This window comes from Ranitomeya imitator, chromosome 5 (genome assembly GCF_032444005.1).
Source record: "Ranitomeya imitator isolate aRanImi1 chromosome 5, aRanImi1.pri, whole genome shotgun sequence".
In the NCBI taxonomy this organism is placed as follows: domain Eukaryota; kingdom Metazoa; phylum Chordata; class Amphibia; order Anura; family Dendrobatidae; genus Ranitomeya; species Ranitomeya imitator.
The window spans coordinates 93,162,294-93,176,183 of record NC_091286.1 but is presented as its reverse complement, the minus strand read 5'-3'; the positions used below and the strand labels follow the sequence as shown (position 1 = coordinate 93,176,183).

At 44.5% G+C, this 13,890-nt stretch overlaps 1 protein-coding gene across 1 annotated transcript in view; it reads left to right on the top strand.

Annotated features, from left to right (window-relative positions):
- XRN2 (5'-3' exoribonuclease 2) overlaps positions 1-13,890 on the top strand; it is a 117,785-nt gene that overhangs the window by 69,381 nt on the left and 34,514 nt on the right. The window contains exons 18-20 of the mRNA XM_069768927.1: positions 10,499-10,606; positions 12,045-12,134; positions 12,253-12,325. Coding sequence (XP_069625028.1) covers positions 10,499-10,606; positions 12,045-12,134; positions 12,253-12,325 — 271 coding nt within the window. The remainder of the gene's footprint in view (positions 1-10,498; positions 10,607-12,044; positions 12,135-12,252; positions 12,326-13,890) is intronic.

Sequence of the window (13,890 nt, the reverse complement as noted above, 5' to 3'; positions counted from 1 at the left end):
AAAATCTTTTCATAATTGAAATGTTAGGCAAAAGATTAGTTAGAAATATAGAGCAATTGTACAAGGCTGACTAATAGGGAATTGTATGCCTGGGGAGAATGCTAGGTACATAATGGATCTGCTTCAGGAAAGCTAAAGTTTACCTGCTAAGCACTAGTTGTCCCATTTATCCGCTGTGTGTGTACAGTTTTACTATCAGTTTTCATTAGACGTGCTGTGTTCATGCCATTATTATTAAAATGATGTTTTCCAGTACTCTTGTCAAGCTTTTCATGCCGAGGCCTGCAGTAAGGACATGAAACTATAAGAAGGATAATCCTGCCACCCAACTAGTACAGTTTACCCCTTTGCGACCTTTGACGCAAGTTCATGCCGTTGTCAGATAGGTGTTCTAGCCCTATGATGTAATCTTACGTCATGGTGATTGCGCGGGTACATAATCGGTGCCCGCGCGATCGATGCCGGGAGCTAGGTGTAAGTAATAGCCAGGACCCAGCTGTCACTGCCAAGAGCAGTGCCCGCACCTCCCCAGGCCATTTAACCCCTTACGTGCCACAATCTATATCGATCACAACATTTAGGAGAGGGCGGAGGCTCCCTCTCCCTTCTGATCGAGTGCCCGATCGTTACCATGGCAACCGAGGTTGTCATGATGACCTGAAGGTTTGCAAGCCTGTTAGACCATGCTCTGAGCATGGTCTAAGAGGCTTCTGTCAGTGCAGCACTGATGGGTATAATGCCTGGTGCATTGCAATTCATTATACCAGAGATCAGAGTAATGAATGATAAAGTCCTATAGAGGGACAAAGTAAACTGTTATAAAAAAAATTGTAAAAATATGTATATATTAATTGCAAAAGAAAAAAATATATACCAATAAAAACATATGTTTGTAAAAATAAACAAAAAAAAAACACATTTGGTATCACCGCATCCAAAATGACCCGAACTATAAAACTCACTAGTTAACACCTTCATGAACACCATAAAAATGAAATAAGATAAAAAGGTAGAAAACAAGTCTTATTCATCATAGTGCCAAACAGTCGAATGTAAAAAAAGTTATAGCTGACAAATTATAGCTCTCAGAATACAGTGATGCAAAAACATTTTTTTTCTAAAAGAAAAAAGTGTGTGTATGTATATATATGTATATATGTATATATATGTATATATATATATATATATATATATATATATATATATATATATATATATATATATATATATATATATATATATATATATATATATATATATATAATTATACTTTTTTTTTTCTTTTATTCTCTGTATTCGTACTGACCTAAAGAATAAAGCTACCTTATAACTTTTACCACACTTTACCATTCCTGAATTGCTGTTTTTTTGGTTCATTCCGCCTCCCAAAAATCGGAATAGAAAGCGATCAAAAAATGTCATGTGCCCGAAAATGGTACCAATAAAAATATCAACTCGTTCCTCACATGACAGTTAGCAGATATATAGAAAAATTGTAGCTGTCAAAATATGGTGATGCAAAAAAGTGCACCCAACCAGTAGGGTTCCGCCACATATGGGGTATCTGTGTACTCAGGAGAAATTGTAGAACAAACTGTATGGCCCATTTCCTCCTTTTAACCTTGTGAAAATGCAAAATTTGGGGCTAAAGTAACATTTTTGTAGAGAAAAAGTAAAATTTTAATTTTTTTTTCCTTCTGCATTGCTTTCATTCTTGTAAACTCTTAAAGGGTTCATAGACTTCTTGAATGTGGTTTAAGCACTTTAAGGGGTGTAGTTTTTAAAACGTTGTCACTTTTGGCTTTTTTCGGTCACTTGGGGTCTTCAGTCACTTGAAATGGTATTTGGTCCCTAAAAAATTTATTTTGTTGGAAAAATGAGAATTTGCTGATAAATGGTAATTGGTGATGAGCGTAGGGTATATTCCTTTCTCGGGTTTTTCCTGAGCACTCTTCGGTGACCTCTGAGTAATTATGACTGCTTGGAGATTTAGTTTTCATCCTGGCAGCTGAATGATTTACAGCTACTACCCAGCCTGAGTACATGTGGGGGGTTGCCTGGTTGCTAGGGAATGCCCACGTGTAATCAAGCAGGCTGCTAGCTGTAAATCATTCAGCTGCCGAGATGAAAACTAAATCTCCGAGCACTAACAAATACTCGGAGGACACCCGAGCGTGCTTGGGAAAACCCGAGCAACAAGTACACTCGCTCATCACTAGTGGTAATCCTTCTAAATTCCTAACAAAAAAAAAGTTTTAAAAAAATGGTGCTGATGTAGACATTTGATAAATGTTATAACTTAAGGCCATAAAAATTCAAAGTTTGAATATTGCAAAAATGTTTTAATTTTGTGTCAAATGTTTAATATTTTCATAAATAAATGCAGTTCATATTTGGTTGACCTAAATTTACCACTTAATTGAAATACAATGTTTAACAAATAAACAGTCTGAGAAACCCTATATGTTTAACCACTTTCCAACATCGGGCGTCATAGTTTGCCGATACGGGACTCCCCGTTTGGTGCGGGCTCTGGCGCTGAGCCTACACCTTTCCAGGCACATAACAGCTGATCTATACAGCTGACATGTGCCCGCAACAGCCACGGGTGGAATCGTGATCCACCTGCAGCTGTTAACTAGTTAAATGCCGCTGTCAATTCCTGACAGCGGCATTTAAATCGTGCTTACCTTAAGCATATCGTAAATCCTGCCCATCGGTGACCCCTTCACATGATCTCGAGTCACTGATGGGTTGGTATGACAACCAGTGGTCTGAAGCAGACCTCTATGGTTTTCATTGCCTGATTGCTATGAGCTCCGCCCTGTGGTCGGTGCTCATAGCACAAGTGAGCATTTCTGCTACACACCGACCATCTGATTATCTCCTGTGTGCAGCAGAGGCGAGATCGAAGTACTGCAGCTTCTAGTCTCCCATGGAGACTATTGAAGCATGCAAAAAAAAAAAAGTTTTTTTGTTTAAAATACAAAAAGTTCAAATCACCCCCCTTTCGCCCCATTCAAAATAATAATAATAAAAAAAAATGAAAGATACACATATTTGGTATCGCCGTGTTCAGAATTGCCCGATCTATCAATATTAAAAAAATAACTCGATCGCTAAATGGCGTAACGAGAAAAAAAAAATCAAAACATCAGAAATTCGTTTTTTTGGCCACCGCTACATTGCAATAAAATGCAATAACGAGCGATCAAAAGATCGTATCTAGACCAAAATGGTATCAAAAACATCAACTCAGCGCGCAAAAAATAAGCTTTCACCCAACCAGAGATCATGAAAAATGGAGATGTAAAAGTCTCGGAAAATGGTGCCAATATTTTTTTTTATTTTTTTTTAACCAAATTTTGGAAAAAAAAATTTCACCACTTAAATAAAAGAACCTAGACCTGTTTGGTGTCTATAAACTTGTAATGACCTGGAGAATCACAATGGCAGGTCAGTTTTAGCGTTTAGTGAACATTGTAGGAAAAAAAAACATTCCCGTTTTCCTGTACATGATATGTTTAAAACCAATTGTGTTGTTCAAAAGTACAACTCATCCAGCAAAAAACAAGCCCTCACATGGCCATATTGACCAAATATTAGAAAAAGTTATGGCTCTGGGAAGAAGGGGAGCAAAAAACTGAAATACCTCTGGTTGTGAAGGGGTTAAGCGTTCCAAATGGCTTGGTCATGAAGGTGAAAGGGTTAAAATTTCAATTCATTGTTTGTTGCTACTCTTGACATCACAGCAAATGTTCATAGTGTCCCTGCTAGAAGCCATGCACACAAAGCATTGTCTGGGTTTACCAGGGACCCTTGGGAATATCTTGCCCTTATGTATGTTTGCATTGCTTCGTCCTATTATGTGATCCTACATGTACACAGTCTTACAACATTGCAGAGAGATGATCACTTTGTGCCTGGTAGTTGAAACTCTGATTTGCTGTTATTGCCAGGAGTAGCTACAGTGGGGTCACTGCAGCGCTAATGTATTATTAAAAAAAAAAGTTCATGAAATTCTGGATAGGATATTCAAGATGCCGACAAATCCGCGCTCCTCCATAATCAGGCAAGTGAATCGGAGTTCAGAAGAGTTGCATACTTTTATTCAGGCCTATGAAACTACGCATTTCGTGGAAATCCTATCCACTTCCTCAGTTACATAGCCATAGATTGGCCCGCACATTGCCTCCTGTATGCACCATTGAACCCCACGCATAGCCTCCTGTATGCACCATTTAACCTTGCGCATAGCCTCCTGTATGCACCATTGCACCTTGCACATTGCCTCCTGTATGCACCATTGCACCCTGCATATTGCCTCCTGTATGCACCATTGCACCCTGCACATTGCCTCCTGTATGCACCATTGCACCCTGCACATTGCCTCCTGTATGCACCACTGCACCCTGCACATTGCCTCCTGTATGCACCATTGCACCCTGCACATTGCCTCCTGTATGCACCATTGCACCCTGCACATTGCCTCCTGTATGCACCATTGCACCCTGCACATTGCCTCCCGTATGCACCATTGCACCCTGCGCATTGCCTCCCGTATGCACCATTGAGCCCCGCGCATTGCCTACCGTATGAACCATTGAGCCCCGCGCATTGCCTACCGTATGAACCATTGAGCCCCGCGCATTGCCTCCTGTATGAACCATTGAGCCCCGCGCATTGCCTCCTGTATGAATCATTGAGCCCCGCGCATTGCCTCCTGTATGAACCATTGAGCCCCACGCATTGCCTCCTGTTTGAACCACCTTAAGGGTGAGGGGTCACCGCGAGCAAAATGAAAAAATATGCGTTGAAAAATAGAAAAAACCTAAAGAAAACAAAATTAAGAGCTGGTGCCTGTCCAATTAACTGTTTCTAGCTCCGCACCTCTAGGAAAAAAAAGTCAAATATATAGTAGTAATGTTTATGGAAAGAGCATAATTTCAATTGATTTTTTAGCTGTGTTTTCGGTTTTTGAATAGTATGCACATAAAATGTGCCTGGTAAGGAAAGATGAAAAATCACCCTGTCATGGACTGGTTAAGGGGCGTAATTGAAGAACTGTGTACTATGTCCCATTATTACTATTGTGAGCAGCGTCGGACTGGAGCACCTTGGGTCCACCAGAGAAAATCATTCTTGGGGCCCACTATGTAGCTACATAGAAATAGATACAAGACCACCAATTGTGCGGTAAAAAGCGCTAATATCAGGGTATAATATAAGGTAGTTCACGTCTTAATAATGTAGCAAGGGTTGGGGTAGCCCCCTCACAGAATATAATGTAGCCCCCTCATAAAATATAATGCAGTCCCCTCTCATAGAATATAATGCAGCACCCCACAAAATATAATGCAACCCTCTCAGGTATGACGCAGTCCCCACCATAGAATATAATGTAGCACCCCATAGGGTATAATGCAGCCCCCCCCCATATAGTGTAATGCCACCCACCACAGAATATAATGTAGTCCTTTGAGAGAATGCAGTTCCACCACAGAATACAATGCAGCCCCCCCATAGAGTATACTGTAGCCCCCTCATATAGTATGATGTAGCCCCCATAATATTATGTAGTCCCCTGAGAGAATAATGCAGCCCCACCACAGAATATAATGCAGCCCCCCATAGAGTATACTGTAACCCCTCATATAGTATGATGTAGCCCCCCATAATATAATGTAGTACCTTGAGTATAATGCAGTCCCCCCACAGAATATAATGTAGCCCCCCAGGGCCGTATTTAGAGTTTCTGCTGCCCTAGGCACTTTTTTAGCGCTGCCTCCCCTTTTGGTGAGTATGACACTATCGGCAGTGACTTTGGCAAGAATCGCTGATGTGAAAGTCGCCTTTTGCAGCAGATCAGGCAGTTTTTCTGCATCGGCCGCGTAACGGATCACTTACAGCAACACTGCGTTCGGCCTCATTCATTCCCTATGGGATTTGCGGCACTTGCCGTGATCTGGCAAATGTGGTACCATATCTCCCAACTTTTGAAAGGAAGGCGGTATTAAGTTTGTGGCGTGCGTAGTGCGCCGCGGCAAATTTTAGGCCACGCCTCTGACCAGACCCATTTCACAACTAGTCACACCCATATCCACGTCCCAACCGCAGCCATTTAGCACTGCTGATCACACTGTTTTATATACAATAATTATAAGCAAACAAAAATATGGCCACGCAGTGCTCCATACTGTATAATGACCGCACATGATGCTCAATACTGTATAACGGCCACCACACATGATGCTCCATACTGTATAATGGCCACACATGATGCTCCATACTGTATAATGACCGCACATGATGCTCCATACTGTATAATGTCCATTGGCCACACATGATGCTCCATACTGTATAACGGCCACACATGATGCTCCATACTGTATAATGACCCCCCTCCTGTATGCATGGCTCATCTCCCTCCTATCCCATATACATAGCTCATATTACCCCCTCCTGTATGCATGGCTCATATTCCCCCCCCCCCCCCCCCCCTATGCATGGCTCATATCCCCCCCCCCCCCCCCTGTATGCATGGCTCATATTCCGCTCCTGTATGAATGGCTCATAGTCCGCCCCTGTATGCATGGCTCATATCCCCCCCCCCCCCTGTATGCATGGCTCATATCCCCCCCCCCCTGTATGCATGGCTCATATCCCCCCCCCCCCCCCCCCGTATGCATGGCTCATAATCCCCCCTGCATGGCTCATAATCCCCCCTGCATGGCTCATAATCCCCCCTGCATGGCTCATATTCCCCCCTAGCTCATATTCCCCCCTGCATGGCTCATGTCATATTTCCCCCTGCATGGCGCATATTCCCCCCTGCATGGCGCATATTCCCCCCTGCATGGCTCATATTCCCCCCTGCATGGCTCATATTCCCCCCTGCATGGCTCATATTCCCCCCTGCATGGCTCATATTCCCCCCTGCATGGCTCATATTCCCCCCTGCATGGCTCATATTCCCCCCTGCATGGCTCATATTCCCCCCTGCATGGCTCATATTCCCCCCTGCATGGCTCATATTCCCCCTGCATGGCTCATATTCCCCCCTGCATGGCTCATATTCCCCCCTGCATGGCTCATATTCCCCCCTGCATGGCTCATATTCCCCCCTGCATGGCTCATATTCCCCCCTGCATGGCTCATATTCCCCCCTGCATGGCTCATATTCCCCCCTGCATGGCTCATATTCCCCCCTGCATGGCTCATATTCCCCCCTGCATGGCTCATATTCCCCCCTGCATGGCTCATATTCCCCCCTGCATGGCTCATATTCCCCCCTGCATGGCTCATATTCCCCCCTGCATGGCTCATATTCCCCCCTGCATGGCTCATATTCCCCCCTGCATGGCTCATATTCCCCCCTGCATGGCTCATATTCCCCCCTGCATGGCTCATATTCCCCCCTGCATGGCTCATATTCCCCCCTGCATGGCTCATATTCCCCCTGCCCTGCATGGCTCATAATCCCCCCTGCATGGCTCATATTCCCCCCTGCATGGCTCATATTCCCCCCTGCATGGCTCATATTCCCCCCTGCATGGCTCATATTCCCCCTGCCCTGCATGGCTCATAATCCCCCTGCATGGCTCATATTCCCCCCTGCATGGCTCATATTCCCCCTGCCCTGCATGGCTCATATTCCCCCTGCCCTGCATGGCTCATAATCCCCCTGCATGGCTCATATTCCCCCCTGCATGGCTCATATTCCCCCCTGCATGGCTCATATTCCCCCCTGCATGGCTCATATTCCCCCCTGCATGGCTCATATTCCCCCTGCCCTGCATGGCTCATAATCCCCCTGCATGGCTCATATTCCCCCCTGCATGGCTCATATTCCCCCTGCCCTGCATGGCTCATATTCCCCCTGCCCTGCATGGCTCATATTCCCCCCTGCATGGCTCATATTCCCCCCTGCATGGCTCATATTCCCCCTGCATGGCTCATATTCCCCCTGCCCTGCATGGCTCATAATCCCCCTGCATGGCTCATATTCCCCCCTGCATGGCTCATATTCCCCCCTGCATGGCTCATATTCCCCCTGCCCTGCATGGCTCATATTCCCCCTGCCCTGCATGGCTCATAATCCCCCTGCATGGCTCATATTCCCCCCTGCATGGCTCATATTCCCCCTGCATGGCTCATATTCCCCCTGCCCTGCATGGCTCATAATCCCCCTGCATGGCTCATATTCCCCCCTGCATGGCTCATATTCCCCCCTGCATGGCTCATATTCCCCCTGCCCTGCATGGCTCATATTCCCCCTGCCCTGCATGGCTCATATTCCCCCTGCCCTGCATGGCTCATATTCCCCCTGCCCTGCATGGCTCATATTCCCCCTGCCCTGCATGGCTCATATTCCCCCTGCCCTGCATGGCTCATATTCCCCCCTGCATGGCTCATATTCCCCCTGCCCTGCATGGCTCATATTCCCCCTGCCCTGCATGGCTCATATTCCCCCTGCCCTGCATGGCTCATATTCCCCCCTGCATGGCTCATAATCCCCCCTGCATGGCTCATAATCCCCCCTGCATGGCTCATAATCCCCCCTGCATGGCTCATAATCCCCCCTGCATGGCTCATAATCCCCCCTGCATGGCTCATAATCCCCCCTGCATGGCTCATAATCCCCCCTGCATGGCTCATAATCCCCCCTGCATGGCTCATAATCCCCCCTGCATGGCTCATGTCATATTCCCCCCAGCATGGCTCCGCACCCGCTCTTGCTCCTGCTCGGCGCGCCGGGTTATGTCCTCCTTCATCCCCTCCTGTCCCCCCATCCCTCATACTCACCTGTCCCACTGCACGGCCGTGCCGACATCCCTCGCGCTCTGTCCCAACTCCAGGCGCCGGCGCAGCACGTTCTTCCTGCTTGAGCGGTCATGTGACACCGTTCATTAAGATCATGAATATGCGCATATTCATGATCTTAATGAGCGGTGTCACGTGACAGCTCGTTCAGGCAGGGTGAGTATTCAAGGCGGGGGGAGGCCCTGGAGCGGGGGGAGGCCCTGCCAGCAGGTGTCAGTGCCAGGGCCCACCGGAGGATCCTCCGGTTCCCCAGTGGGCCAGTCCGAGCCTGATTGTGAGGAATGAAGAGTGACCTCAGTGGATGAGCAGGCGGTTGTAAGGATATGGTGATTTCCCAAGATAGACGGAGGGTTCACCTCTGATATCGACATACATGTTAAGAACAGACCCATGTTTTTACCTTATGAAGTGGCTGCCACGTCCAGTCGGATACTTATTGGATAGCCATGCATGTTTGCATTTTTCTTTTAATCTGATCAAAACTTAAACCATTCTAGGTTGAAGTCTTAATCATAAGTAGCATTGCGCTGATTCAGTGAACTAAACATTTTTTTTTTTTTATTGCAATAACTGTGTTAAAAGCTTCACTGATGCACCCTGACTTTCTTCTGGCCCCCCGCTCATCCCAAGAACCGTAGCTTTGCTGAGCCCTGTGTGAATGGATCATCAGGTTGCTTATATGCGCACATCTGCTCCCCTCATTTTTTATGGGAGTGCCGAAGTGCTGAGCTATCTCCGGTGGTCCCCTTAAGAATGAATGGAGAAGATGTGATCCTCGGTTCTTGGGATTGGGTGGTAAGATCAACCGTGATAGGGAAGTTCTCTTCTATTCATGGGACAGGGGATAACTTCCAAATTTGTATTAGAGTGGAAAAATTAAATGGATTCTGTTGCAGTGGCAGGAGATGATGACCCAGAACCATTGATCTGGCCTTGCTTGTCAATCACCTGCACTCAAGAAAACCATTCTCCACACGGGTGAACTGTAGGTTTATGTGTTGAAAAATATTTAGAATAGAGTCCTCAGTGGTTGATACCTTTTAATGGCTAACTGAAAAGATGGTAACAAATTGCAAGCTTTCGAGACTACATATGTCTCTTCATCAGGCAAAAACTATAACAAATTCTGAAGAATCACATATTTATGCACAACATAGTATAGAAAAAAAAAGGGAAAAACCATGGATAAGCCAGGTGACATGAAGCAGAATTACCATGGGTGATAAACAGTTACGTCCATAAATATTGGGCCAATTCTTAGATAAGGATTGTTTTATTGTCCTGTGATTAGGGTCTCTGTTGTGATGACCCCACATGGTCTGAGGGGCAAGTTCCTTAGTTGATGTAAAAAGACATAAATCCGTGCGACACATTCATTCCTGCATTAAGACTGTCAAAGGTCGTCATCCGTTTATATTCCCAGACTCTTCTGTCTCTCTGCGATTTGAAGCTACCTTTTAGCACAAGTAATTTCATGTCCATAATGTTATGATTTGGGAGACAGAAATGTATTGCCACAGGTAGATCCATTCTTTTTTCTCTTTTTGTATGGCGATGAGAGTTCATCCTTGTTCTCAGTTTCTGCCCTGTGTCCCCCAGGTTTATGTGTTGTAATTTACTTAATAAGTGCATTGGTAAAGTCTTTAACCTCTACAAAATGTTTTTTTTGTCTCAGGGCTGCGCTTCTTGGAAATGGTTCTTCCCCTTCCACTACGCTCCTTTTGCTTCTGATTTTGAAGATATTTGTGAGCTTTTCAAGGAGTTTGAAACGGACACCAAGCCAGTAAGTTCCCTAAAATAGACACCCTGCTGTAGGCTGAGGTTTAGTATGTCTTGTGGACAGTCATTTAATTTGTGATGTCTCGTTCATTTTGATGTCCTATACTGTACGGCTTGAGTTTGCCTTTTCAGGAAAGTAGTTAGTACGTGGCGGCCATTCAGTGGCCAGTGACAAGCCTATAAGAACGGAGCCATCTTATTCGTGATAGACTCTTTACTCTGGTTCTATGATGTCTTTATTCTTTAACCGAATAAAAGGAAAAGGCTTGGGGGATTAGTGAACCATGCACTTCAATGTATTTCACAGCCACTAAGCATTAATAGAAGATTACGACCCTTGGTATGGTGGGGTGGTTTTGTTTTGTTTTTTTTTTGTTTTCTTTTCCCTGCCACAGTCGTTTCTTTGCAGGAAGTGGTTGAAACATTTTCTTTACACAAGGAAATCTCAAATCAAAGTAGTGATTGACAGTTAATCCTATCACTTTTATAAATTGCTAAAGATTGGTAGTGGTTTATAGCTTTTTGCTTTTATAATGTAATCATTTACTCCACTATAAAATGTGCTTAAAATAGATTCTCTTTTACAAAGTGTTCTAAATTTTTTTTTTTTATTATCCTCCTGGCATTGCAAAGTTAACTTTTTATTTTGCTTCCTTCTTTTCCAAACACCATGTTGCAGTGCTGTTTCACATGGTCAATATCCTTGTCCTTTAGAAGTTGCTTCTCAGCCAATATTGCTACATTATATTCAAACAGTCAGTGTATGGGAATTTCCCTGTCTGAGCCTCTGTCCCAAACCTTACACACAGGGAAAGGCCCACACATTGTTTGAATATAGTGCACCGATCTGAGCAGAGCAGCAGCTGAAAGTAGCTTCTAAAGGAGGATTATCTGGCCATGTGAAATAGCACTGCAGGAGAGCAATTAAAAAAAGAAAACAAAATAAGATAATGAAGTATATTACTAAAATTAAATAGATATTCCACTACACTGATGTTACGGACCTATCATTTAAGATGGGTCATCAATATCATACTGATGGGAACTGGTACATTTTACCCTCACCAATCAGCTATTTGCATCTCCACAGCATGAAACACTACTGTACAGTTAGTGTCAGTGACAACTGCCAGGTACAGAAGATCAGATGCTAGTCATAGACTTTTCTGCAGTAAGCGAGAGCGGCCACTGAATAGTGTGACTAAACTGTGGTGTTTCACTTTGTACACTTGTATAAATATGGCTGCTGTACATACCAGGTGTGCGACCACCAATCTGATAAGTGTCTGGGAAATAAATGGTAAATACACTTTTTAAAGTTTACTCTATATTTCTATTTAATTTAATTTCTTTTCTAACCCACATTTGTCCAAGGAAAGACTTGTGAAAATGTCTTGCCCTATATTGTCTTAATGCCATACCTTTTAATGTTCTTTTCTTAGTTCAAGCCACTTGAACAGCTGATGGGAGTGTTCCCTGCTGCTAGTGGGAACTTCCTACCTACCACCTGGAGACGACTTATGTCAGATCCAGTAAGTTGTTGCCAAGTTCTTAAGCCTATTAGTTCATGAAACTTTTTTGTTTTCTTATTTAATAGGGGGGGCTATAAAATAGATCACCAAGTTCCTAATTATATTTTTATGTTACCAGGAATCAAGTATAATTGACTTCTATCCTGATGACTTTGCTATCGATTTAAATGGGAAGAAGTTTGCATGGCAAGGTAATTGAGAACAATACTGAATGCTGACAGTTCATACATTTTTCTGTTCTTTTTTTACTCAAATATTTAAGTATAAAATTCAAATAAAACATTTCACATTAAGACATAAATTTTCATTTTCGCCACTCTTGACCCCCTCCTTTCCCACCCCTCCCCCTCCTTTCCCACCCCTCCCCCTCCTTTCCCACCCCTCCCCCTCCTTTCCCACCCCTCCCCCTCCTTTCCCACCCCTCCCCCTCCTTTCCCACCCCTCCCCCTCCTTTCCCACCCCTCCCCCTCCTTTCCCTTTTTTAGACCGCTCACACTTTTCTCTTAACATGTCTTGTAGTATGATGTACATTATCTGTTTATCTGTATACACTGACTTTTATTTTGAACATATAAACCATTGGTATATAGGCGACCCCTCCTCAGGCCTTGCTTCCCTTAACTTCCCCTAACCTAGTTCCAGACACAATTTATCATACAGGACCATCTTCCCTCTTTTCTGATAAACATCCTTTTCCAGGGTAATGACCTGCTTCACATATTTAATAAATTCTCCCCTCAAGGGAGGCTCCTCTTTGATCCAATTTCTGGCTATGACCTTCCGAGCCATGTATAGTAGTCTAGCGATTGCTATTTTCAGCTTGTTATCCACAGTTATCTCTTCCACATACCCCAACACGCACACCAAAGGTTCTCTTGGAATCACACATCTGTAAGCCCCTTCTATCCGACTTACAATCACCAACCAAAAAGCAGTCAATCTCGGACACGTCCACAACATATGAAACATTCCAGCACTATCATTCCGACATCTAGGTCATTCCGAGTCAGATCTCAACCCAGCTCTATACAGGACATCCGGGGATCTATACACTCTGTGTACAATATAAAGCTGGGATAGTCTATATGGCTCATTTAGTGATAGTTTCGGCATCCATTCTAGTACAGACTCCCACGTTTCATCCTCCAAACGGCCCAGCTCCCTTTCCCATTTAGCCCTTGTGCCCATCGGATATCCCAATAAGTGAGTATGGAGTAAATCCTTATACAGAGATAACACCCCTCGTCATCCCCACTCCACAGATGTAGTCCAATACTAAGGGTACCGTCACACAGTGCAATTTTGATCGCTACGACGGCACGATTCGTGACGTTCGAGCGATATAGTTACGAGATCGCAATGTCTGACACGTTCCTGCGATCAGGGACCCCGCTGAGAATCGTACGTCGTAGCAGATCGTTTGAAACTTTCTTTCGTCGTCTAGTATCCCGCTGTGGCGGCATGATTGCATGGTGTAACATATATCGTATACGATGTGCGCATAGTAACCAACGGCTTCTACATCGCACATACGTCATGAAATTATCGCTCCAGCGTCGTAGATTGCAAAGTGTGACAGCAGTTTACGACGCTGGAGCGATATTGTTACGACGCTGGAGCGTCACGGATCGTACCGTCGTAGCGATGAAAATTGCACTGTGTGACGGTACCCTAAGTCACTTTGAATTTGTAAACAATCCCCTTCATTCTGAGCCACAAACGCATGCCGTACTTGTGCATATTGGAATCCCCCAGA